At 43.0% G+C, this 26,616-nt stretch overlaps 1 protein-coding gene across 1 annotated transcript in view; it reads left to right on the top strand.

Moving 5' to 3' along the window:
* Positions 1-240: 240 nt before the first annotated feature.
* The window catches only part of LOC307024376 (polycystin-1-like), a 38,092-nt gene continuing 11,716 nt past the window's right edge, over positions 241-26,616 (top strand). The window contains 27 exon segments of the mRNA XM_079658441.1: positions 241-438; positions 2,134-2,314; positions 2,543-2,733; positions 2,861-2,979; positions 3,783-3,930; positions 5,383-5,648; positions 5,849-6,616; positions 7,027-7,158; positions 7,235-7,410; positions 7,918-8,054; positions 9,570-13,222; positions 14,460-14,612; positions 14,762-14,902; positions 15,250-15,532; positions 15,646-15,748; positions 17,060-17,188; positions 17,364-17,514; positions 19,019-19,156; positions 19,380-19,524; positions 21,565-22,212; positions 22,709-22,862; positions 23,382-23,446; positions 23,449-23,636; positions 24,466-24,661; positions 24,856-25,023; positions 25,795-25,935; positions 26,038-26,248. Of these exon segments, the coding sequence (XP_079514567.1) occupies positions 372-438; positions 2,134-2,314; positions 2,543-2,733; positions 2,861-2,979; positions 3,783-3,930; positions 5,383-5,648; positions 5,849-6,616; positions 7,027-7,158; positions 7,235-7,410; positions 7,918-8,054; positions 9,570-13,222; positions 14,460-14,612; positions 14,762-14,902; positions 15,250-15,532; positions 15,646-15,748; positions 17,060-17,188; positions 17,364-17,514; positions 19,019-19,156; positions 19,380-19,524; positions 21,565-22,212; positions 22,709-22,862; positions 23,382-23,446; positions 23,449-23,636; positions 24,466-24,661; positions 24,856-25,023; positions 25,795-25,935; positions 26,038-26,248 (8,852 nt within the window). The 5' untranslated portion in view covers positions 241-371.

Below are 26,616 nucleotides of genomic sequence, written 5' to 3'. Positions count from 1 at the left end.
TCTCCAGTCTCTGAGGCTTGTCTCTGCACTGAGGGTCTCTATTGAGCTGCAGGGGTTTTACAACATGGTAATGAGCCTCCTCTGTCCACTCTCTGTTGCTGAGAGACAAAGTAGAAGTCACCCAGGCGCTCAGAAAGAGAAAACAGAGAAGAAGAGGCCTTCACGACACCCCCATAACTCAGAGTGTTTGCAGAACGAGAGGAGGGGGAGATCAGAGCGTGTGGACCAGACTCAGAGTTTAGGATACTTGTGCAACAGCAACAAGGATGAAGAAAAAATGATTTGATGCAATAACAGGAGTGCATTAAGCTCCATGTGGTGATCAGGCAGGGACTATTTCTTCTTCAGGACGATGTGATGTGCGCTACACGATGATATTTGTGCCAGTAAAGCAGACGTTGTGGATTCTCTGTGTGTTTCTGAGCACTGCAGCCAAAGGTGAGACGCTTCTTTTGTATTAATTTAGGATTTAAAATGAGAAAAACTGATGTTTTTGTTGGGATAACTTGTGGTTTTGCACATCTTAAGAGAGAGGAGGGTTCAGAGTGTCATAGTAGCAGGTTGGTACAGATAGCTTCAATTCTATCTATTAACACAAGTCATATTTACTTCTCAAATTGTTTAGTTTTAACATTATTTATAGCGTGAATGTGTATTTGTAGAAAGCATTTATTTTATACGGAACAGAAAACAAGACTTTTTTCCTTCATTATTATTTAATTTATATATTTATTTATTTCCTATATTTTTATAAATATTGTCATGTTTTATTTTCCATTAAGACAACAACCATTGCATAATGAGTGCCTTGACTTTACATACAGTAAATAAATGTTGCTAACCCCTAACCCTAACCCTAACACTTCGAAAATATCGTATCACACAGGATAGCGCTTTTTTGATATCGAATTCGGTTCGTTTGCGTTCCCGTGTAAATGGGGTCTAAATTCCGTGTAACACTACTATAGCTATCAATAACATGTTCTCAGAATTGAAACTTTACAGGTGAGTTTGTGTAATCTACGAAATGTGCAGAATACAAATCAGCTGTCCTGTAGCATCTGTTGAGCTAATGAGCTAAGCCTGCTCCTCGTCATCTGATTTAAGATCTCAACGGGGTTAATTACTCCCACTGATTAACCACCTGACTGTGGAAACAAACACTTGGAGATCTTTAATGAACTCATTCTCGTATCACACACATTTTAAGCTGACATGATCTTAGGCCTTTCAAGGCTCTCAAGGTACTGTACACAAAACAACAGTCCAAAAAACAAGACAATAATCAATCAATAAAAGCAGAAAAGCAGAGGATGTGTGATGTGATCAGGGTGGATGTGCCCGTGTGAAGAGATATGTTTTGAGACGTGTTTTGAGACGTGATTTGAGACGTGGTTTGAGACGTGATTTGAAACTGGGGAGAGAGTCAGAATTCTGGATGTCAGGTTGGAGGGAAATGTCTCCTCTCTCAGTGTGTGATGATAACCTGTATTTTATTTAGCTTAGAGGACAGTCGTTGTCCACAGGGCGGTCTCATCATTTGATTTAAGATCTCAGCGGGGTTCATTAATTCCACTAATTAGCAACCTGACTGTGGAAACAAACACTTGGAGATCTTTAATTGGACTCATTCTCATAACAAATGAATTAAAAGCTGTCATGATTCTTTTTGAAATGCCTCCTCTTTCATACGATATGATAATACTTTAATGGTTGGATCAAGTCTGAAATGCTCCTTGCATCACAGCAGCTCCATGTGTAACATCAACATAAACATATCAAGACACAACACATGAACAACAACCAACACACATTGAACATAACAGCAGGATCAGTGAGAGCTGCTCAAAGAGCCTTCAGCGTGCATCTGATCTGTAGCTCTGTTTACTGAGAGGACTGACTGGAACACAAAGGATGCTTCAGTCTGACTTTAGTGAGTCTCCATCAGATGGTAGCAGTTCATATCCTCTGTTCAGAGCATGCTTTGGGTCCCAGATGATTTTAGGTTATTATGGTCTGTGAGTCAGAAAGTCTCTGACAGGGTGAGCAACAGTCTTTGAGCAGATTTCTAACAGCTCATGCAGTCAGTGTGTAATAATAACCTGTGTTTTACTTCACTGTGTTGTCTTCCAGAGGACAGTCCTTGTCCACAGGGAGGGCAGATCCATGTCTCCAGCAGACGATGCTTCTTTCTCTCTGAGAGCCCGTCCTCATGGCCCGACGCTCAGACTTCCTGCAGAGAGACTCGAGGAGGAGATGTTGCCTCTGCTGAGAGCCTGGAGCTGCATGACTTCATCCGACACTCCTTTCCAGTGTGAGTGCAAAGAAATGTCTCCTCTATTATACAGTATTTTGTTCCAGGGCTGCAGGGTTAGGGTTGGGGTTAGGGTTGGGGTTAGGGTTGGGGTTAGGGTTAGGGTTGGGGTTAGGGTTAGGGTTGGGGTTAGGGTTGGGGTTAGGGTTAGGGTTGGGGTTAGGGTTGGGGTGCGTGCCCATTCTGGAGTTTATTTACCCTTTGTCTTTTGTTTTTGTGTTGCTTTAGGAAAACCACAGTGTGGGTTTGGGTGAAAGGATCGGGGGGAGATGGGTCGGACCAGACGGATGTTATCGAGTCAGTGATTCCTGTAGAGAGTCCGGGGGAGTGTACTCAGATGGCTTTGGGGACAAAAGGAGAGTGGAGGAAGACTCAATGTGCCGGACGATACCTCTTCCTGTGTGAAAAGGAAGTAACAGGTAGGACTTTGAATTCACTCAAAAGCACCAGAGCTACACAGAAACTACCGGACAATATTCAGGTTGTTGAGATTATCCTCATGTTTTGTTAATTTATAGATTTGTTTGCTAATCCCTCTTTGTGCAGCGTCTTTCCCGTCTGTGGACAGTTATCTGACCGGGTCGGTTCTCATGAGCGGTGACTACACTCAGATCCAGATTCAACCCTTACCCAATGCACCGGACATCGGACAGATCACAGTGGAGGTCAGTTAGATGTCAAAAACATTGGGAACTATCTTAAGCTTCACAAGATAAATCTGATATGGTATTTTAGAAAAGTATTTAAATCTACTCTATCTGACAAGTGATCAAGAGTGCTTGGTCTCAACGCTCTCCGACTGAATACTCCTATAAAGGGTTACAGGTTGGCATTGATTGGTTATTAAGGGTCAGAAACATATAAAGTTTGGTTATCAGAGTTCCATGAAGTGATTCCAAACAGGGGTCAACTGTACCCTAAAGTATTTCTGTAGATGGCAATGGGTACATGGAGAATGTGGAGTAGCTACAGTAACTAAAACACTTTATTACATTATGGAAATCCACGAATTGCGTGAGTTATACCACTTGAACCTATAGCCTTCATGTTGCGCTCGAGTGCAATTTAAAAAATAGCTAGCAAGCACCATCCAATTGAATATATCTTTTTTTTAAACAGGACTTCAGGACTTTAACGTATCAAAGAGCGTTTGTTCAATTCAAGTTCTAGTCAAGCAATTTCACAAAATGCAGGAACATCTCTTTGTATATCACAGTTATCCTGAGTTGTGGTGTCAGGAGCGCTCTCTTAAAGTCATCCCTTGCAAATGTTTTAAATATATACTGTTTCTATGTACGATTTTCTTCTTTATCTTGAGCATCCACAGCCACCATGCCATCACTATGATCTAGGCAGAACAAAAGCTCTGCACTTCAGCTCCAATTGTGTTTAAAAACGTATAAATTAAAGGTTTTTATCCACAGTTTGTGTTCCTGGTTGATAATCTGTTGCTCCTCTGACCCCACAGATGCAGCTGTTCCCAGGTCTGTGGTTCAGTCATGCAGGTCAGCTGGTCTCAGTAGAGCTGGTGGTCCAACCCAGTCCTGACTCCTCTCTGTCTCGTGTCCAGATCCTCCGACCGTACTGCAACCCCAACCACCATCTGGTTCCTCCAGGTACAGTACGACCATGGATGTTTAATAGGAACTGGATACAGCGTCGGAGGCGGTGTCTCGTTCTTTCCTATGAGAGCTGCTCATTGGCGCATGAGGACAAAATGGCCTGACATTTTCGAGAGCAAAACGTCAAAGATTACCCATCATGCTTTGCTATCAGAGTAGAAGTACCCGCATGTAACTCATAGAGCGCAGTTGAGTTTCCGCTTAAGCCCCGCCTCCTTTCATTAAGCCCTGCCCCCGATCTCTTGCTCTCAGCTCAGTAGAATGAATCGAGAGAGAAAATAAATGTGGATGAAAGTGTTCGTGCTGGGTAGTTTATTCAGTAAAAAAAAAATATATCCGCTGATTTACAGACGTCTCTTTCCCAATGTTAGTCAATGGGCCTTTCTGGGCCCAGTGACGTCACGGACTGATACAGAAGTTGTAGTACCGCCGTTTGGCCACTATGAATATTTTCCTCAGAGTCCGGAGCACTTCCTGGGAGCTTGAGTACAACAGATTAACAGAAATCTCATGTCTGCTCGACCCTGCAGGTGATAATCTCCTACAGGGTCGAGCAGACAGGAGATTATCACCTGTCTGATCCTCAGCAGAGGTGGGAAGTAGTGGAGTACAAAGACTTTGTAACTGTACTTAAATTGTTCTGGTATCAGTACTTTACTCCACTACTTCTTTTTCTGACAACTTTTTGCTTTGACTTCTTAGATTTTGAACACAAATACCTGAACTTTCTACTTCTCACATGTTGAACACAAATACCTGTACTTTCTACTTCTTACATGTTGAACCCAAATACCTGTACTTTCTACTTCTTACATGTTGAACACAAATACCTGTACTTTCTACTTCTTACATGTTGAACACAAATACCTGTACTTTCTACTTCTTACATGTTGAACTCAAATACCTGTACTTTCTACTTCTTACATGTTGAACCCAAATACCTGTACTTTCTACTTCTTACATGTTGAACCCAAATACCTGTACTTTCTACTTCTCTCATTTTCCAAACAGGCTGGTTCCTTTAGTCTGAATGTGTGTTTGGTGGCGTGATCATTATTATTTAGAGTCATTGCGTGCCTATTGATTTGAACACGATCCGTGTATCCATCATTTCCTGGTCTTCTCTAAAGAAGAGGGACCAATGAAAACGTTGTCATGTTGCCGTTGGTCACCATGGAAACATTCATTAGCTAACAATGACATTATTGTTCTATTAATATAAAGGGAGGTCAGGTACTCTTTAAAACGGCTGCTAGTTGTGGGTACTTTTTACTGAAGTACATTTCAAGCCCTCTTTACTTTTACTTGAGTAAAGAAGTTTAGTCAGTACTTCTACTTTTACCAGAGTATTTTTAAACACAAGTATCTGTACTTCTACTTGAGTAAAGGGTGTGTGTACTTTTGCCATCTCTGCCTGAAGGTATTAATCTCCTCTCTTCTCCTCAGGTTGCAGCACTCTCTTTAATCCGTTCAGCTGCTGCTCAGCCGTCCCGCTGTGCAACACGACAGGGGGCTGCAGCACAGGTCAGTACTGGTGCCACCTGCTGGAGGTCTGCATGCCCACCACTAGTCCCTGCAGCCCATACGACTCTGAAACAGAAGCCCGAGGCTTCGTTTTACCTCCCAGATACACTGCAATACCGCCTTTCTACCACCTGGTGGCCGACCTGCCTCTGAGGGTTAACCCGAGCTCTGAACTGACAACTATAAGTGTACGTTGAACTGCTGCCAATGAGTGCTGCAGGGGTCCTAAGACCCAACGTTTTTTTTTTCATGTCAAGGTTAACCGGGTGATGTTAACTTCATGAATTACCTACAAAAATATGTCTTTATGTTGTCGTTTCAACACAATATAGATTTAAAAAAAAACTAATTTCTCACAGATTTCCCTGTTTTTCTTTCCCCACAACAGCTGATTCTTCCAGATCGAGCGATCATGGTGTACCCCGATGATATCGTGGCTGTTCAACACACTCGTGACTCTGCGACTTTCTTACACTGCGTGAACAGTGACGCCTCTCTAAAGTCCCCCTGGCGCCAAAGCTACATGTCCCTGAGGAGGAGGGAGGAGTGGGGGGGCTGGAGGGAGGGAGGCCTCACTTCCCTTCCCCATGGAGGCCAGTGGGTGGACGGGGTGGTGTGTGATCTAAGGATGATGTACGTGGACAATCTTCACAGAGGAACCGAGCACGAAGATAACCCTGGCTTCACTGAAAGAGAGACAACCACAGCCTTAAACAACCAGGCCTTCACAACTGGTCCTACTCCGAGTCTTGGATCTAAATTTAGGCTTGACGTCATCCACCCTGTGCCAGATGCAAATAACCAGATTCACGTCCAAATAAACGTCCCGACACTCATTGTGGTCAAGGTCCTGTTTGGCGAGAAAGCAAGTAGCACATGGTCAGCCCCAGTTCTCCAGACGGGGGTTCCCTTCCTATCATCTTGCCCCAAAGAGGTGGCTCAATCCTGGGATGGATGTAAGAGACAGTCCCATGATGCCTGGTTCTCCTCTGTGACCATGATATCGCCCACAGTTGGGTTTGAAACGCTGAACATCAGTGTGATGGACGCAGAAAGCTCTCAGAGTGTGAGTGTGAGGGTTTGCAGCTATGAGGAAGTCACAGGGCTAAGTGTTGAGCCGCATGGATGCCGGAGGATGATCGTAGACACACCACAGGTGAGAGGACAAAACGTATACTTTCAACAAACACATTCTGCTCATTTGACCAAATATTGTTTTATTAAGTGAACAGTTATTAAGTTGCTCTAAAGATAGTAACGATTGATGGTCGGTCCAATACTTTGGTGTGGACTGAAGTATCTGAAGACCATAGACGCATTACAACTGAAACTTTGTATAGACGATTATTTTCCCCAGGATTAATCCTTGGAAAAATGTATTTGACATTTGTATCTTCCATATGTTATTGTGTTGCTCTAAAGACAGAAACGATTGATGGTCGGTCCAATACTTTGGTGTAGACTGAAATTACACGCATTACAACTGAAGTTCCTTTTCCCCAGAGGATCAATCCTTGGAAAAATGTATTTGACATTTGTATCTTCCATATGTTTTTTACATTGTAGTCATTTACAGCCAAAGTGGAGAGTGGTTCCTCAGTGAAATTCACATGGGTGATTGACTACCTGGAGAACTTTGCCCATGAAGGAGAATTGTACAGCGTTGTGTTCAAGAAACCTGCCGAGTATAAGCTCAGGGTAAGATCATTCAGTTGTCTCTTTGATTGTATATTTGTGATCATTCTATACATTATCTTACGAGATCTGTTTCTAGGTGACAGCTTCCAACCCTGTGAGCTCCCAGAGCCAACAAACCCTCCTGACTGCTGATGAAATGAGCCCACTGTCTGATCCACAGTTCCTATTGGTCAGGGAGATCATAGGTGTGGATGCTACACACCTCTACACTCTCAGGGTCAAAGTGGACATCTCCCTGCCGGTTACCTTCAGGTAAAGCATTGCATTTCGTACCCTCAGATATCCTATGAGAAAAACATTGGATAGTGTTGGGAAAATACTGAATGTCCTCTTCCAACATGAGAGTAACATGATAACAAAGGTATCCCAACTGTAGCTGTGAACATGACAGGATGTGTGATTACCTAGAAGAGCATCAGGACTGTTTGAGGCATATGATAGCTATGTGATTAACATGATGATTCAGCCTCTATGGAGAGAGACATATGACAAGCATGATCATTTCTGACGTGGAGCTAATCTGAAGTAAACATTGAATACTGCTTTCTATTCCTCCATCTTGTGACTGTGGAACTCCCTCTCTTGGATATCAGCATGTGAAGGACACTGTTCAGGAACTAGTTGATGCTCTGTATGTGATGACTACTTCCATTCTGGAGAGGATCAGAAATACGTGGATCCTGAGATTGAAACTTGGTGACCGGTGAGATTTTTTGAACAGATAGCCTTAAATCGTTTCATTTGGTGTTTGTCCTGTAGATGGGATTTTGGGGATGGCAGTAGCGAGATGATCCACACACAATCTGCTCCATGCCAGTCCATGGAGGGGCTCATGGAGAGAGGAGATAAACAAGTGTACGTCCAGGACTCTGTGAACTATACCTATCCCATCCCAGGTAAACACACACACAACTGTCAAATGATTATGTGTCATTTTAAGAGGGGGTTGATTGTAGTGATGGTTTTTGTTTGAGAGGTTTTACAGTCTGAAACATAACCATGTGCTTCATTCTCACCACTTATTATCCCAGCCCCGACAAGTAGGCATCTGGTATACATCAAGATGTTTGATAAACCCACTGTTTTCTCCCTGCTGAGTAAAAGGAAGCGTCTAAAGAACTTTGTGTCTACCTCAAGGAGATAGAGGAGCCTTTAGCAGCCATAGAGCCTGAAAACTCCCATAAAAAGTTGATGGAGATCAAAGCAGAGCAAAAGGAAATTGGATAATAGATAATGACCCTACGTAGGCCTATCACGATAATTTATTGTGTTGGACGATACATTTTTCTGGAAATTATTGCGATAAACGATAATATTGTCGGCACTGTTTTAAGACCATTTTAGAAATAATGATAATATATGATAATAATTCAAGTACATCCTTTCAAACATAACTTTTTATTGAACATTCAACATTGCAAATGAAATGTGAAATAATATTAAAATATATAAATTAATAAATAAAACTAATTAATTAAATTATAATAAATAAATGAAATCACACACAACCAAAACAATAAATTAAATAGAGTCAGGCTGGAAAACAGAGCTCTCTCTCTCATATATATATATATATAAATAAATAAATAAATAAATATGAGCACACATTGTCTCACAAGCAAAAAAAAACTCCTTAAAACAACAGTCAAGTGTACAGTCCACTGTCAAAGACCCAGATGCCTCAACAGGCCATATCCAAATCTGTTTTTCTAAGTTTTCGAGCAAGGAACACCAACATGTTTGCATTGTCGGGCGGGGCTCTCCATCTCCAGCTGCCGTGTTTGCTCCCAGCTGGAAAAACGGAATGGGGTGGTTGTGTTTTAGGTGGTTTAAAATGCGTGGTATTGCCTGCTTTTGTCGCTACCTTTTTTAAACCAATGCGACTCACCGCCCGGCTGATTCAAGTCCGTAGGTTCGCCTCGTTGATTTGGTTTGAATCCAAAATACTGCCACACCGGAGAATCGAGATGTGTCGTTAGGTTTTGTAACCAATTCCATTTCATTTTAAATTCCCCGCGAGTAAGTCACACGTTGTCTCCCGCTTGATGCTATATTATTAATTTGGCTGCTACACTGCTGCACGTGCACGCGGAGCCCGCCCCTCACAGCGCGCCTTGCAGCCACAGCGCTCCAGGCTAAAATGCTGGTCACATCTTTATGTAAACGGCAATTTATCGAGCTCAGAAAAGTTATCGAGTCCATTATTATTTATCGTACGATAAGTCAATTTATCGATTATCGCGACAGGCCTAGCCCTACGTACATTCCTTGGGAAGATAGAATCACAACCTAAATGTTATTTTCATGTCTCCTTCAAATCAATTCTAGATATAATAATGTCCTTATTTTGGTCGAAGATTGACACTGGTTCTGAAAACTGTGCTTTGTACTTATTATGTCTCTTTGTGCAGATGACTACACACTTCACGTCCAAGTCTCCAACCAATATGACCACACTGACGCCTCCAAGAAAATAAGGGTTCGCCCTCAATTAAATCACCTCCTTATTTCCTCCAACGTTCCTGTACCTCTCGTCAATCAAACTCTTATTCTTGAAGCTACAGTGGAGCCCTCCACCTACGCTGTGGTCTACACATGGGACTTTGGCGATAGCTCTGAATCTCTCCAAAGCATCCACCATAAAGTCAACCACAGTTTTATTCCTGCAGGGATTTACAACGTCACAGTGTGTGCCAACAACACCCTGACAGTCCTGACCTCCTGGATAATGGTGGAAGCTCTGGAGAAAATCTCTGGATTAACAGTCAGCTACAATGGACCCAGTGAACTAAACGTAGCTACGGATTTCCGAGCTACAGTGACGACTGGTAGTAATCTAACGTGGGATTTTGACTTTGGCGATGGATCCTTTCAGCGCAACATTTCAGATAGCTCCATCTCCCATGTCTATGTATTACCAGGAAACTATACGGTAGATGTAACTGTCTCGAATACTGTCAGCAAAGCTCATCAGTCCATCAGTGTGGAGGTCTATACGTTGGCTGTTAGTGGAGTTCTCCCTACAACATGTGTCATGAGTGGAAACGAAAAACAGTTCACTGCTTTGGTGAATGGGAACATATCAAATCTGACTTTCCATTGGCTGTTTCAAGATGGTTCGTCTCTGATTGTAGTAACGGGGCAATCTACAGCCATGCACACCTTCCTAAACCATGGGATTTGTCATATTAGTCTGACTGTGTTGAGTTCTGTTACATCAGTATCCTATAATACGAGTATCTGTATCGAATCGCGAATAACCAACGTATCAGTGCAGCCATCAAAGGAAGTAGTGGCAGTAGGGGAAGAGGTATGCTTCAAGGTGTTAGTTTTACCTGTACAGATGAGAGGTTACCAATTGAAGTGGTTCAACAGCTCCTCTAGCCTCATTGCTGTGACAGAAAATGCTCAAAAGTGTTTCATCTTTAGGGATGAAGGTGTGGAAGTGGTTTTAGTGACAGCAAGTAACAGTGTTAGCAACAAAACAGCCAGAGCTAGTATCACCGTTCAACACCCTGTAAGTGACCTGTCTGTGGGGCATGATAGTGAAAGTATCACACTGACAGTCAACACGTTAGCATCATTTTGGCTTGCTTCTTGCACTGGTAGCAATGTGTCCGTGCTGTGGGACTTTGGAGATGGATCTCCTGTGGAGCAAAACCAAAACGTGTCACATGTCTTTACCACAACAGGTCAGTTTACAGTCACCGCCACAGCATTTAACGCCGTTAGCCGTGATTCTGTGACCCTTCAAGTCAATGTTTTAAATGCTATTTCGGACCTTTCTCTTCACACCAACCAGCCTTATGCCGCAGTTGGAGAAGAAACACTCATCTCAGCAATTAGCAGTGCAATCAGTAGCACCATTTACTACTGGACTGTAGACGGTATATCCTCAAACATACAGGGGACCGATCAGTTTAGATTTGCTTTCCTGAAACCAGGAGTGTATCAAGTCCGAGTTATAGCACAGAACTTGGTGAGTAGAAAGGAAGCAGCTATTGTAGTTGAGGTCTTTGAAAGAATAGAGGGTCTTCAGATTGAATGTCAGAACCTGATAAATGTTAAATACGTACCAACCCAAGAGGAACTAGTGTTTATTGCCTCGATCACCAAGGGATCCAATGTCTCTTATCAATGGCTCGCTACACAAAGCGGAATAAACCATACATTGACTGGTGATGAAGAGCTTTTTCAGATGCTAGCTGAATCTCCTGGAGGGATTTCAGTTCAGTTAAGAGCTTCTAACAAGTTGGGTGAGGCCACCAGTGTTGTTTCTTTGTTGGCAGTACAGCGTGTTACAGGTGCGCACATTACAACACAATCAAATATCGTGGCATTAGGGAAAGTAGTGAATATCTCTGTATCTGTGGTTACCGGTTCAGATTTGGAGTACCTATGGTATATGATGTCTGGTGTCTCACCTTTGCAAACACATGCATCCTTCCTTCTCCACACTTTTACAACTGTTGGTCATCGTCTTGTTAGAGTGTTGGTTCAAAATGTCCTCAGCCAATGCAATGTCACCAAAGAGTTGAATATACAGGAGGGAATCCAAGAAGTGGATTTTAAGATTGAAGGAAAGACGCATCCGTTTTATGCCCCCACAAGTTCTGCTATTCAACTCTATGGGATTATTCGGAAGGGAAGTGATCTGCACTGGAACTGGGAAGTAAAAGGTGCTAATCTTTATAATGCTTTCGATCAGACCTTCATCTACACGTTTCCATATGAAGGCATCTATCAGGTGTCTTTGAATGTCTCCAATGGGATCAACTGGGAGATGGTTTCACACAGTGTCACAGTCCAGGATGCAATCGAGGGTCTAACGTTGAACATTTCCGAGTCTTCTTTCTGCACGGAGGAACAAGTTACTGTTATTCCAACAATCTCCAAAGGAAGCAATGTCAGCTTTGCTATAACCTTTCAAAACAAGGACTGGATTCGTAGTCAGAGCGTTCTTGAGGGGCGGTTCACCACATCGAGCCTTCCTGCAGGGAAACATCTAGTAACGGTGAAAGGTTGGAACCATGTCAGCAGTTCTGAGGAGTCTTCAAGCATTCTGGTCACTGAGCATATTCAAGGTCTGAGACTTGTGAACTGTTGTTCTGATGCTTTCGAGGCTCTGAAAGGAACCAGGTTCAGGGCAGAAGTTCAAAGTGAACTTCCTGTAAACTATACCTGGGTATTTAATTCATTGGAGTCTGAGCCTACCATGTTCACAGGACAGGAAGTGATCTTTACTCCTGCAGAAAGTGGTTTACTGTCTGTTAGCGTGCTTGCTACCAATGGAGTCTGCTCAAAGAAGGTAAATGATACTGCCACCGTTCAGTGGGCTGTTAAGAAGGTGACGCTTGTCTGTCATTCAGAAAGATTATTTGTTGGACATGCTGTCAAGTTTTCTGCACAGATGAATGGACGGAGCAATCCAAGATACCTCTGGGACTTTGGAGACTCCAATGAGACGTTGGCAACAGTCTTAAGCACAGTCAATCATACTTATTATATCCGTGGGAAATACATGGTTGTGGTCAAAGTGTTCAACAGTGTCAGCCATGTATCTAGACAGCTACACATACAAGTGGAGGAGCTCCTTTGTTCAAGCCCTCAAGTTTCTCTTATCCAGAGCCATTTGACTATCTTCAGGTCTAGAATGAGTTTTTTTGAAGCTATCGTGGACATTAACTGCTCTGCTTACAAAGCTGCGTACCTATGGGAGATACTTAATGAGTCAGATTGTAACAATTTCACTGGGAACAAAGTCGTTCTTGGAAGCCAGGTAGATGCATCGTCACCCTTTCTCTTACTCCCAAAGCATACTCTGGATTTGGGACAGTATTGCTTGGTGTTCACCGTTTCTCTCCAAGGAACGCCTTTACTTGTCCAACGAAATATCAGCGTTACAGTAGTCCACTCAGCGCTGGTCGCTGTTATCAAGGGAGGATCACACAGACTGTGGCCCAGCCTCAGTGATCTCGTCCTGGACGGATCTGAGTCTGAAGACCCTGACGAACCGCCAGGAGTGGAGGATACACTGCAATACCAATGGACCTCCATGACTGTGGTAAAAACCTTTTTTGTGTTAAAGGTCACCCATTGTGCAAAATCCACTTCTTCATGTCTCTTCTACATCAACATGTGTCCCCTCTTCTCCATGTCTCTTTTACATCAACATGTGTCCCCCTCTTCCTCATGTCTCTTCTACATCAACATGTGTCCCCTCTTCTTCATGTCTCTTCTACATCAACATGTGTCCCCTCTTCTTCATGTCTCTTCTACATCAACATGTGTCCCCTCTTCTTCATGTCTCTTCTACATCAACATGTTTCCCCTCTTCTCCATGTCTCTTCTACATCAACATGTGTCCCCTCTTCTTCATGTCTCTTCTACATCAACATGTGTCCCCTCTTCTTCATGTCTCTTCTACATCAACATGTGTCCCCTCTTCTTCATGTCCCTTCTACATCAACATGTGTCCCCTCTTCTTCATGTCTCTTCTACATCAACATGTGTCCCCTCTTCTTCATGTCTCTTCTACATCAACATGTGTCCCCTCTTCTTCATGTCCCTTCTACATCAACATGTGTCCCCTCTTCTTCATGTCTCTTCTACATCAACATGTGTCCCCTCTTCTTCATGTCTCTTCTACATCAACATGTGTCCCCTCTTCTCCATGTCTCTTCTACATCAACATGTGTCCCCTCTTCTCCATGTCTCTTCTACATCAACGTGTGTCACCTCTTCTTCATGTCTCTTCTACATCAACATGTGTCCCCTCTGTGGAAAATGAGCTGATCAGATTTTGGCCACTTTATGATGTCATAACGATGTTTTGGCTTGAGTAACCCTTAGCCAATCAGCAACCAAGGTAACCCCCCCCCCCCCCCCACCTTATCACCTGAATCTCCTCCTAGCGCACCATTGAGTTCTTTGTAACCAAATGTCTCTCAGAGGGGCGTGGGGAGGGGCTCCTTATTTTCATCTAAAGTAACAGACAGAGAATCAGCAAGTTGGAAACAGGGCTGAAACAGAGGGGATTATGGGTAATGCTGCAATGATCTGTTTGGTATTTCGAGGCGAACACTTCAGAGACATGTTTGTATATATCTGAGACCTGTAATATATTGATGAAAAACAGTATAATAGGGGAACTTTACAGTGACCTCAATCTTCCTAGTTGTCTTTATGAAGAATACATTAGGTACTATCCTCCTAAGGATGAATAAGATAACATAATAGAATACATATTTGAAAAACAGTCTATATAAGTGATACTAAGACCCACGTGTTTGTATTTTCAGAACTCAACCGAGTCTCATTTTGCAAAGCAGCCTAAGACGACTAACAGCAGTAACATGACAGTGCTTGGCACTCAGTTGCACTCAGGCACAGTCTACGTGTTCACCCTGACTGTACACAAAGCAGGAAGGAGTCCTGTCTCCTTCAACCAGACGGTGAGTATAACCCCACATGTCCCTCTATCTTAACACAAAAGCATGCTCTTACAAATAAATAGTTTGGGAGACAATCTTGGAAGTTACGGTAGACAAACCAATGAATTTAGCCAAAGAATACTCTTCTTCCCTCCATGTCTAATCCACAGGTGACTACGAGTGAAGCTCCTGTGTTTCCTGTGATTGTGGATTGTGTGTCCTGCTCTCTTCTGTCCTCCCCTCACCAAATAAGCTATACCACCCCCACTGTACTGTCAGGACAATGTGGACAGTGTGACGATCGAGCTCAGGTAATGAATCGGACAATAACTTCCCACTTTCAACTAAGAAACTTTATCTTAAAGTAAAAATGTTTGGAATATTCATTTGCAAAAGAGTTCATGGAACGGCAATGGTAGTGAACACTGTTCTCCCTTTGCTGTAGTCTCTGCTTTATTCATTATCTTTTGAATTATCTTGTGTTTAAGGAATTTGTTTGTAATTTGACATTGGTTTCCAACTTTCATTGGTTTAATCTTCATGTCATCTTAGCAATACTTAATTAAATGGTCAAATGAACAGTGCTAAGGTTTATTGATGGCATCCAAGAATTATTCTGACAGTCACAAGACATTCATCCTGAAGCGTTTTCTCACAGTACAAGTGGAGAGCTGAGGACCAGACTGGCGTGACCCTTGACCTTAACGAGGTCTCCACATCTACAGGCAGACACTCTCCTAACCTGGTGGTGCGTTCAGGTGTCCTACAACCAGGACAGAGTTACACCTTCACTCTCAATGTGTCCCAGCCTGGCAGAGGGCGTTGGGGTAGCGCCAGTCTGACGATCCACCCTAACAATCCCCCTCATGGAGGCCTCTGTGAACTCAGCCCAGAGTCAGATATACGTCTGCTGGAGACGGTGGTCACCTACAACTGCTCAGGTAACACTGAGTGGAAGTGTTTCAACTCTGAATGAGGAAATCCTGCAGTTTAGAGAAAGTGATTTATCCATCAAACTGAACGGGATTTGCTAACATCTGTTGTCTTTTGGCAGGGTGGCAAGATGATGAAAGCGGGACCTCTCAGCTGATTTACACCTTCCAAGTTGCACCATGTCATCCCAATGGCCCGGTGTGCCCCTTACTCACTCTGTACAGGTAAATACAGACCTCAACTAACAGCTATTTATAGACCATGACGTGTGATCTTAAAGGTCCCCTATTATACTGTTTTCATCAATAGGTTATAGGTCTCAGATATATACAAAACATGTCTCTGAAGTGTTTGGCTCCAAACACCAAACAGATCATTGCAGCATTACCCATAATCCCCTCTGTTTTGGCCCTGTTTCAAAAGTGCTGATTCTCTGTCTGTCACTTTAGATGAAAATAAGGAGCCCCTCCCCACGCCCCTCTCAGAGAGATTTGGTTACAAAGAACTCAATGGTGCTCTAGGAGGGGGGTTACCTTGGCTGCTGATTGGCTAATGGTTACGCAAGACAAACATCGTTATGACATCATAAAGTGGCCAAAATCTGATCAGCTCATTTTCAGACAGGTTTTTATAGAAATGGATCAAAAAGAGAGAGAATCTTTGTTCCTGAAACTTTCAGAGTCTCTTTACACAGAGGGGACACATGTTGATGTAGAAGAGACATGAAGAAGAGGGGACACATGTTGATGTAGAAGAGACATGGAGAAGAGAGGACACATGTTGATGTAGAAGAGACATGAAGAAGAGGGGACACATGTTGATGTAGAAGAGACATGAAGAAGAGGGGACACATGATGATGTAGAAGAGACATGGAGAAGAGGGGACACATGTTGATGTAGAAGAGACATGAAGAAGAGGGGACACATGTTGATGTAGAAGAGACATGAAGAAGAGGGGACACATGTTGATGTAGAAGAGACATGAAGAAGAGGGGACACATGTTGATGTAGAAGAGACATGAAGAAGTGTATTTTTCATAATAGGTGACCTTTAACCTACACATTAGAAATAGCATTAAGAGGTAAGGTTTGAATTTGCTTCCTGTCCAATGTCACGAGTGAAGCCATCAGATATCCAGGAAAACTGATAATGGACATCCAACAAAGACGTCCTCCTCCATGCACCAGTCATTGTTGAAAGCTCGATTAACAACAATGAGAATGAGGATCCCATAGAGAGACATAATGTCCACCATTGGTTTGTTTCCCAAGTAGAATGTAGGCCGAGCTAATAGAGATTTAAATCATCGTCAGACGATATCCGATGGATCCAAGATTGCATTTTAGCCGCATTTTATTCCTTCTCTAAAGTTTTACCTGCATCCATCAAAATCAGGCTCAAGCACGATTGATCAAAACTACCTGACTACAAACAGACACAAATAAAGTCCCATTGCCAGATTCTGCTATCAAATGTATTTTGACCCGAACAACTTAAGCTCTTTTGTCTTTTATTTCTTAATTTATTTTCCTAGGGGTACGCGTTCAGCATATGGCAGTCTGGTTCCAATGGGAAGTCCTGGGCAAGGAAGAAGCACATCAGTTATCTCAGTTACTTTGCTGGTAGAAGACCATCTGGGGGCAAAAGTCATTGCTCTGAACAGGTAACCAGGAACTAATGCAGCCGAAGCATAACATGTATCACAACTTGTCATGTGCCACACCTGTCCCTATACTCGAATTGTCAATCTACATTTAGAAACAATATTTAAGTTGTTTACAGATTATGCCGAATGTGGGTTTTTGTGAAACTCAGTCTCTGTCTCCTCTTTTCTACAGAATGCTGACAGTTGAAACTCCTCCAAAGGACGCAGTTGCCAATCAGTGGCTGAGAAACAAGAGCCAGACAGAGCTTTGGGCTTTAGTCCAACAAGGAAACCCTCAAGAGATCATCCCTTATTCCATCGCCCTCACCAGCCAGCTCAATCAGGTCCCATTTGCAAGTGCATGAAATGGCAGCTGACTATGATTAAAGGTCTCCTATTATACTGTTTTTCATCCATATATCACAGGTCTCAGATATATCCAGAGCCTGTCTCTGATTGGCTGAAACACCAAACAGATCATTGCAGCATTACCCATAATCCCCTCTGTTTCAGCCCTGTTTCCAAAGTGCTGATCCTCTGTCTGTTACTTTAGATGAAAATAAGGAGCCCCTCCCCAAGCCCCTCTGAGAGACATTTGGTTAAAAAGAACTCAATTGTGGTTGAAAACATCGTTATGACATCATCAAGTGGCCAAAATCTGATCGGCTCATTTTCAGACAGGTTTTTATAGAAATGGATCAAAAAGAGAGAGAATCTTTGTTCCTGAAACTTTCAGAGTCTCTTTCCACAGAGGGGACACATGTTGATGTAGAAGAGACATGAAGAAGAGGGGACACATGTTGATGTAGAAGAGACATGAAGAAGAGGGGACACATGTTGATGTAGAAGAGACATGAAGAAGAGGGGACACATGTTGATGTAGAAGAGACATGGAGAAGAGGGGACACATGTTGATGTAGAAGAGACATGAAGAAGAGGGGACACATGTTGATGTAGAAGAGACATGGAGAAGAGGGGACACATGTTGATGTAGAAGAGACATGAAGAAGAGGGGACACATGTTGATGTAAAAGAGACATGGAGAAGAGGGGACACATGTTGATGTAGAAGAGACATGAAGAAGAGGGGACACATGTTGATGTAGAAGAGACATGAAGAAGAGGGGACACATGTTGATGTAGAAGAGACATGAGGAAGAGGGGACACATGTTGATGTAGAAGAGACATGAAGAAGAGGGGACACATGTTGATGTAGAAGAGACATGGAGAAGAGGGGACACATGTTGATGTAGAAGAGACATGAGGAAGAGGGGACACATGTTGATGTAGAAGAGACATGAAGAAGAGGGGACACATGTTGATGTAGAAGAGACATGAGGAAGAGGGGACACATGTTGATGTAGAAGAGAAATGAAGAAGAGGGGACACATGTTGATGTAGAAGAGACGTGAAGAAGAGGGGACACATGTTGATGTAGAAGAGACATGGAGAAGAGGGGACACATGTTGATGTCGAAGAGACATGAAGAAGAGGGGACACATGTTGATGTAGAAGAGACATGGAGAAGAGGGGACACATGTTGATGTAGAAGAGACATGGAGAAGAGGGGACACATGTTGATGTCGAAGAGACATGAAGAAGAGGGGACACATGTTGATGTAGAAGAGACATGGAGAAGAGGGGACACATGTTGATGTAGAAGAGACATGGAGAAGAGGGGACACATGTTGATGTCGAAGAGACATGAAGAAGAGGGGACACATGTTGATGTAGAAGAGACATGAAGAAGAGGGGACACATGTTGATGTAGAAGAGACATGAAGAAGGGGATTTAGCATGATAGATTACCTTTAAACTAATGATGAGTCTCACCCAATCTGTCCACAGATGGATGCTGGACAGACTGCCGTGACGTTGTTGGACAGAAGGGAGATTCGGGAAAATGTGACCCGAGTCCTGGCGTCTCTCCCGGTGAGCTCCATGCTGAATGTAGATCAGATCAGCTCAGCTCTGTCACTGTCTACTGTAAGTAACCACTGTTTGTTTCCCTATCATTCACAGTCCCAAATATTTAGAAAATATGTGTAGTGCCAACTGTATTCTTTGCAAACACAGAAAGGAGGAGAAGAGACCAAAAAGACATAAAGATATTTCACACAACAGCTTAACATCGTACAGATTATTCCTTCTTTTTCAACATTTTAAGCATAAAAATAACAAAAGACACGTCTATTTCTGTTTTCTGAAGGCTGTCCCAAGTGAACTTGTGAGTGAAAAGTGCCAAGAGAAGGTTCTGGAAGCTGTTGGGAAGATGATCCATGTCATGGAGGAGCAGATGAGTCCTGGTGTGTTGTCAGCGGTGGAAACAGGGAGGAACATCCTCAACATCATAGGTGCTTTTCAAAAAGTATCTCATGCATGGATCACTCATAATCTCATGGTTAACCCTTATGTTGTGTTCGGGTCTCCCATGACCCGTTTCAAGTTCAAATGATATAATAACTACTAATGTTGTAGTCGAGACCACCTTATCCGAGACCAAGACATTACTGAGACCGGAGAGTAGCAAGACCAAGTCAAGACCAAGACTTTAAGAGGGCGAGACCAAGTCAATACCAAGACTTTAAGAGGGCGAGACCAAGTCAAGACCAAGTCAAGACCAAGACTTTAAAAGGGCGAGACCAAGACCAAGACCAAGGGCGAGACCGAGTCAAGACCAAGTCAAGACCAAGACTTTAATAGGGCGAGACCGAGTCAAGACCAAGACTTTAAGAGGTCGAGACCAAGTCAAGACCAAGGGCGAGACCGAGTCAAGACCAAGTCAAGACCAAGACTTTCAGAGGGCGAGACCAAGTCAAGACCAAGACTTTAAGAGGTCGAGACCAAGTCAAGACCAAGACTTTAAGAGGGCGAGACCAAGGGCGAGACCGAGTCAAGACCAAGTCAAGACAAAGACTTTAAGAGGGCGAGACCAAGTCAAGACCAAGACTTTAAGAGGGCGAGACCAAGTCAAGACCAAGACTTTAAGAGGGCGAGACCGAGTCAAGACCAAGACCAAGTTCGAGACCAAGTCAAGACTACTGTGAATCCAACACTTCATGATAGACTTACAATACCATGTGTAAGATACCAGAGTCAATTTGATCTGAAAGATCCACATCATCATAAAAAGACACACATAAGATATAAATTCAACTTCATTATATTACATGTCACTTGTTAGATATTTATTCAAAAAGTTATCCTTTTCATATAAAAACAGTAACATAGTAAGAACATAATATATAACATCATAATATACATTTTACGGTATATAGGTCTAAGCAAAAAACAAACAAACCAGGAACCACTGTTGAAGACAAACACACACAGGATGAAGGAAAACCCTTTAACATACACATACACACACACACACACACACACACACCCACACACGCACATACACCCCCACACACGCGCACGCACGCACACACACACACACACACACACACACACACACACACACACACACACACACACACACACACACACACACACACACACACACACACACACACACACACACACACACACACACACACACACACACACACACACACACACACACACACACACACACACACACACACACACACACGCCAATTTGTGTAGCTTGTGTAGCCAAATGTAATGATTGATGAATTTTGCGACATCTTCACTGCGAGAGCGTTTGAGTGTGTGAAGGGGGTGGCGACAGGTGGGGGGGTAGCAGCCGGTATAGACCAGTCCCTTGTTTACAAACATTGCGGCGCATGAGGGCAAAGATTCAGAGTCACGTGAAGTCACGTTACTGGTTGAATTGTTTAAACAGGGCGGTTTACATCCAATCACATCCCCAGCAGTAGCCGTGGTCTCGACCATGGATGTATAATAAGAACGGTCTCGACCGGCCTTGACATCAAATCTCGTGACCTATAGGTCCGAGGCCGAGACAAGACCGAGACCAAATGCAGTCGATTCCGAGACAAGACCAAGACCATTAAAAAGTCCGGTCTCGAGTACTACAACCCTAATAACTACCCTCTAGTTTTTTTTATTGGAACTATAGTTAATAATATAAAGTTGTAAAAAGGTTTTGGGGGGAAATTGTATTCTAATATTAGTCCATATTATCCACTGTGTTTACTATAGGGAATATAATGAGTTCATTCAATCCATTTCCTACTTAAAGATATGTGTTTTGGGGCCATAAATAAAAAAATGACCACAGGAGGTTGAGGTTGTGAATGCATAATAAGTTAGTGATGATGTAGTTAAAACAATATTGCATGATAGTCATTATCTTTGAGCGTTTTGGACTTCATGCGAACACCATGACCGGAAACAGCTTTCGAACACAACACAAGGGTTAAATGAACAAATCAAATATAGTGTTGTGTTCTCTTTGTTTCCAGGTAGCACCTTGGCGGCTGTATCTATCAGAGCTTCCAGTTCTCACCACGACACTCTTCATTTAGCGTCCTCTAATGTCCTCTTAGCGCTAAATCATGCAGGGGCCCTGATGCGCTCCCTGATGCACGCCCAAATGAATGACAAGGCGCCTCTTTTGCTCTCCAACGACTACATCAACACAGTTTCTTTCCATGGAGACCCCTCTGAACTCCTCTGCACTCAAAAGTCCAACCAACACCAGATCATACCTTCTCATAAATGTCAATTTCTCATCCCCTCCTCTCTTACTGATCACCTGCAGAACCAGAAGACTGAGATAGTTCAAGTTCTGTTTGACGCAGATATTGGATCAAATCCGTTCCTGACTGCAGCCGATCCTCCGATTTCCACCTCTCTGGTTGCAATGGAGCTCACTACACCTCAAGGCCAACCAATCACCATACAGGATTTGGACCCTGATCAGGCCATACGGGTCACCCTGCCCAACAAACACCATATTGGGCAGGATGATGGGGGTGGAGCAGGGAATGGGACTTGTCTTACGGTGATGTTGCCATCTGAAGGGATGTTAAACTTTACAGTCAAGGCTGTGGACGGACTGGATGAAAACGCAGGGTCATACATCTCCTTCAACTTCAGCCTGGACTCAGGTACAGAACAATATTTACCTTTCACTGGATCTAACCAGTCTTTTTACAGATCTTAAAGAGACCCTATTGTGCCTTTTTGAATTTTTCGCCTTTCCTGTAGTGATTTCTATAGATTTGTGTGCATGTAAATGGTCTGTAAATTATAAAACGCCTGAGTTTCTGCCAAAATTATCCATACAAAAAACTGGCTTTATTTTGTATTAATTAGGAAAAAGACCCAGCCTGCTGTCATTTCAATAACGTTATAATAATACAGTTTGAACATTTTGAGTGGGCTCCCCAAGTCTTAGTAATGCAAGACTTTTCCTGAATATCTAGACAGTTGATGTACACACGACATTTTAAGGAAGTCTATAAATCAAGACACTGAACTTTATTTTAAAGTCGGTCAAGCAGCACCTAAATAAATATTAATTACCCCTACTGTATATCTGTGAGTTAGTGCATGAATTATGAATCCCAAAGGCTGTTCTCTAACTGCATTATGCATATTCAGGAGCTACTCCAGTGAGTCTGGGACATGTCCGGATAGAAGTGAGCTCTGCAGTGCCAGGGACTAATGCATCCTGGGATTCCCTGGTGAGGGAGTGGGCTCTAAATCTGTCTGATGCGACCCCTTTCATGGAGGAAACCATCTTCCTGTCTCCACTGTGAGTCGCTGGTCTTTCCTGTATCGCTGTGTTCTTCTGGCAGAGAGGCTTTAATAATACCCCCTCCAAGTGTTTCATCAAAGACATTTCTCGTAATAATAACTCGGCATCTTATCAAACGCTTTTATAAGACGGACTAGCTTAGCCCCCTTGTCTTTTATTATCTATTTGTGCTACTTTTTTATTTGTGTTTGTCATAGTTTTTTCACTTTAATCAACCGTAAAATGTCAACTAAAACCCTTCAGATCAGTTGCAAAAGAATAGCGGTGCTCTCAGAAAAGGACTCTGGGTGCAACTCCACATTGAAAACTATTTTTAAATATGCTATCGCTCAGAAAAAGGCGCTATATGTGAACTGAGGAAAATACTGTGCATTTTATTCATTCAATAGCCTACTAGGCTACTACTTTGCCACGTGCAAGTATGAGCACTGTTTTTGCGATAATGTACCGTAAACTCCTCACCTGTCAGTTGCTCCTCTAGCTAATTACCTAACATGAATTATCTTCCTCCAACAGTCTGAACCGGACGGACCAGCCTCTCTCCGTCCACCTGTCCTCGTCTCTGGGCTCCGGTGGTCCGTGTGTGTGTCGATGTGTGTGTTCAGCGCAGTGTGTCAGTACTACAGCGTGCAGCAGAGGCGTTGGAGCAGTGAGGGTCTGCAGCCTCTGGAGGGCAGCACCCTGCAGAGCGCCCACTGCCTCACCCAGCACCTCACCATGTTCGGGGCCAGCATGTTCCTCCATCCCGGGGCCGTGGTGCTGCTGCCGCCGGTACGTGAGACACAAAGCATTACACCGGAGCGATTTCTTCCCTTTCCTGTAGGATTTTGTGCATGTAAATGGTCTGCGAAGGCTAAAATCCCTAAGTTCCCTCCAGAAAGAGTTTCTGCAAATGTTATCCATTAAGAAACTGGCTTTATTGTGTATTAATTAGAAAAAACACCCAGCTTCCTGTCGTTTTAATAACAAAAATACAGTTTGAAAAGAATGAGTGAGCTGCCCAACTACAGTCTTGGTAATGCCAGACTTTTCCTGAATGGACGACAGTGGCATTGACATGACATTAAAGGTGGGGTATGCAATTTATTTCAGGAACCCTTGTTGTTATATTCCATGGAATGCTCTTAACATCCCGATAGCAATGCATACATGCATGAAATGCTTTGACAATAAAATACATAACAAAATATCATTTCTGGAAGCCGTGGCGCTGTAAAAAGCACGACCAATCATCTGAGCCGGCTAAAGTAACTGGATGGCCTACCTGACTGTCAGCCTTCCATCTGTGCACAAACTTATCTCGTGCCCTCATTGGTCATGTGCGCGTTCCTGTGTGTTGGAGGAGGGGCTCTGTATTTTCAAATTCTAGCGCACTCGAGCTGGTTTCTCCAAAATTACCTACCCCACCTTTAAGATGCTGCATTATACTCGTGCATTTTCTTTTTAAAACTGTCATATTTGTGCAATTTTTTGTTTGTGCTAAGCATGGCAAATGTTGAGTTCATTCACAAAGAGAGAAAATGAAAACAAAAATGAAAGGGAAAGTAAATAAAGGGAAGTCTGCATCAGGCTCCTTCATCTCTCTCTTGTCTCTCCTCAGCCGGGGGGTCCAGTGCGTAACCTTCTGGTCGGGATGGTTTGTGCGGTTCTGGTTCTGATCCACCTGCTGCTGGGGCTCATCGCTCACAAACTGGACCACCTGGAGAGAACCAGGCTGAGCCGGGTTCCTCTGTGTGGACGACCGGGCCTCCATCAGTACCGAGTGCTGGTGAAGACCGGCCGAAGGAGAGGGGCAGGTTAGAGGGGACTAACATGTTTTCACATTTGAAAGATTTACTTAAAATGTAATGTGAATGTTCAGTATGTGTGTACTCAAACACATAATAAAATAATAAATGAATCATTATTTTTTTTAAATTAATAAATTAAGAATAACTACACAGATAACTATATATTTAAAAAATATTGAATACTGTATTTTACCCATCAGGCACCACTGCACACGTTGGCATCAGCCTGTACGGAGTGAGTAAGAGCGGCGCTCGCCACCTGCGGAGCGACGGAGCGTTTCAGAGAGGAGGCCTCGATCAGTTTCACCTGGAGACAGACGAGAGCCTGGGGGAAGTCTGGAAGATCCGCATCTGGCACGATAACACAGGTAGGTGGAGTTTGCAAAAAATATCCTTTTGATAAAAGAGTTGAATATTGTTTTTCAGTTTTTTGCACATTTTTTGCAAAACCTTTTTTTTGGTTTTTCTATGTGTGTGACTGACACACATGTAGGTGGAACTTTTTGTATGGCTTTTATAAATAAAGATGTGTCCCCGGTGTGTCAGGGAACTCACGCAGCGTCAGAAAATAAAACCCTCCGTACCCAAATCTCTAATACAGGGCTACAACGGAGCTGATCCAGATTTGCTGCCGATTTGACGTCATATCTGAAATGTGGGTGGGCTTTACACTCACGGCCCTATCAGAGACGTTGCTATCAGAAACAATGCACGACACGTTTTGGACGTAATATGATCTTTGTTTACATTAGCATCGCTCACACTCAGAGCTAACCTGTACTGGAGAGAGCATGTGTAAAGAAGCAGGAAATAAAAAGTAACTCACCTCGTGATAAACCTGAGAGAGAAAAAGCATTGAGCTCCATACTGTTTCAGAAATAATCCTTGATGTGGTTTAGAACATGGCGTTTAATCACGGCAGCATTTAGCTGAGTTTCTGGGTATACATTTTTAAAGCTTTAGACCCAGAATCAGCAATTCTCTAACAGGGCTGAAGCAGAGGGATATGAGGGAAGTCTAAAATGCACGATCTGTTTGGTATTTTGAGCAAAACACTTCATAGACATGTTTTTTATATATTTATATCTGAGAAATATATGATAGGAGACCAGAGAGTTTCTCTGTGTGTGTGACTTCAGGTCTGGACCCGTCCTGGTTTGTGGAGCAAGTGGTGGTCTGGGACCCTCAGACTGACCACATGTTCTTCTTCCTGCTGGAGGACTGGCTCTCTGTGGAGAACCAGAAGAACGGATCCGTGGAGAAGGAGGTTCTGGCCTCATGTGAGCTTTGAACTGAATTAATATGCTTTTTTTAATATGCAGTAATTTCTATGAATCTGCGCTCTCCTCGGTAAATAAACAAATGCTTGTTCGTCCTCTCAGGTCCAGAGGAGCTGTCTCAGTTTCGTCGGGTGTTTTCCTCCCAGCTGGTGTTTGGGATGGTGGAGCATCACCTGTGGCTGTCGCTATGGGAACGCCCCGCTCACAGCAGGTTCTCTCGGGGTCAGAGGGTCACCTGTAGTGCCGTGGTGCTGCACTTGTACCTGGCTCTGGGGGCGCTGTGGTACGGGGCCGTGGGCACACAGGGACTCAGGTAGGAGGGCAGGCCTCAATCAACAAATTAAATTTATTTTTCTGGTTTGACCTTTGTTTAGAATTTGACTATTTTTTGAGAATTTGACTTGTTTGAAGAATCTGACTTTTTTTCCGCAGATTTTCGACTTTTTCTCAGAATTTGATTTTTTTGGAGAATTTCACAATTTTTTGGAGAATTACATTTTTTTAGGAATCTGACTTTAGTTGGAGAATTTGACTATTTTTGAGAATTTGACTATTTTTTGAGAATTGGATTTTGTTTGATAATTTGACTTTTTTCCAAATTTTTTCAGAAATTTAGTTTTTATTTAGAATAAGATTTTTTTTCTCCAGAATACGATTTTTCTAAAGAATTTGACTTTTACC

This window comes from Notothenia rossii, assembly GCF_949606895.1.
Source record: "Notothenia rossii genome assembly, chromosome: 11".
Lineage (NCBI taxonomy): Eukaryota > Metazoa > Chordata > Actinopteri > Perciformes > Nototheniidae > Notothenia > Notothenia rossii.
This window is presented reverse-complemented; position numbering and strand designations above follow the sequence as displayed.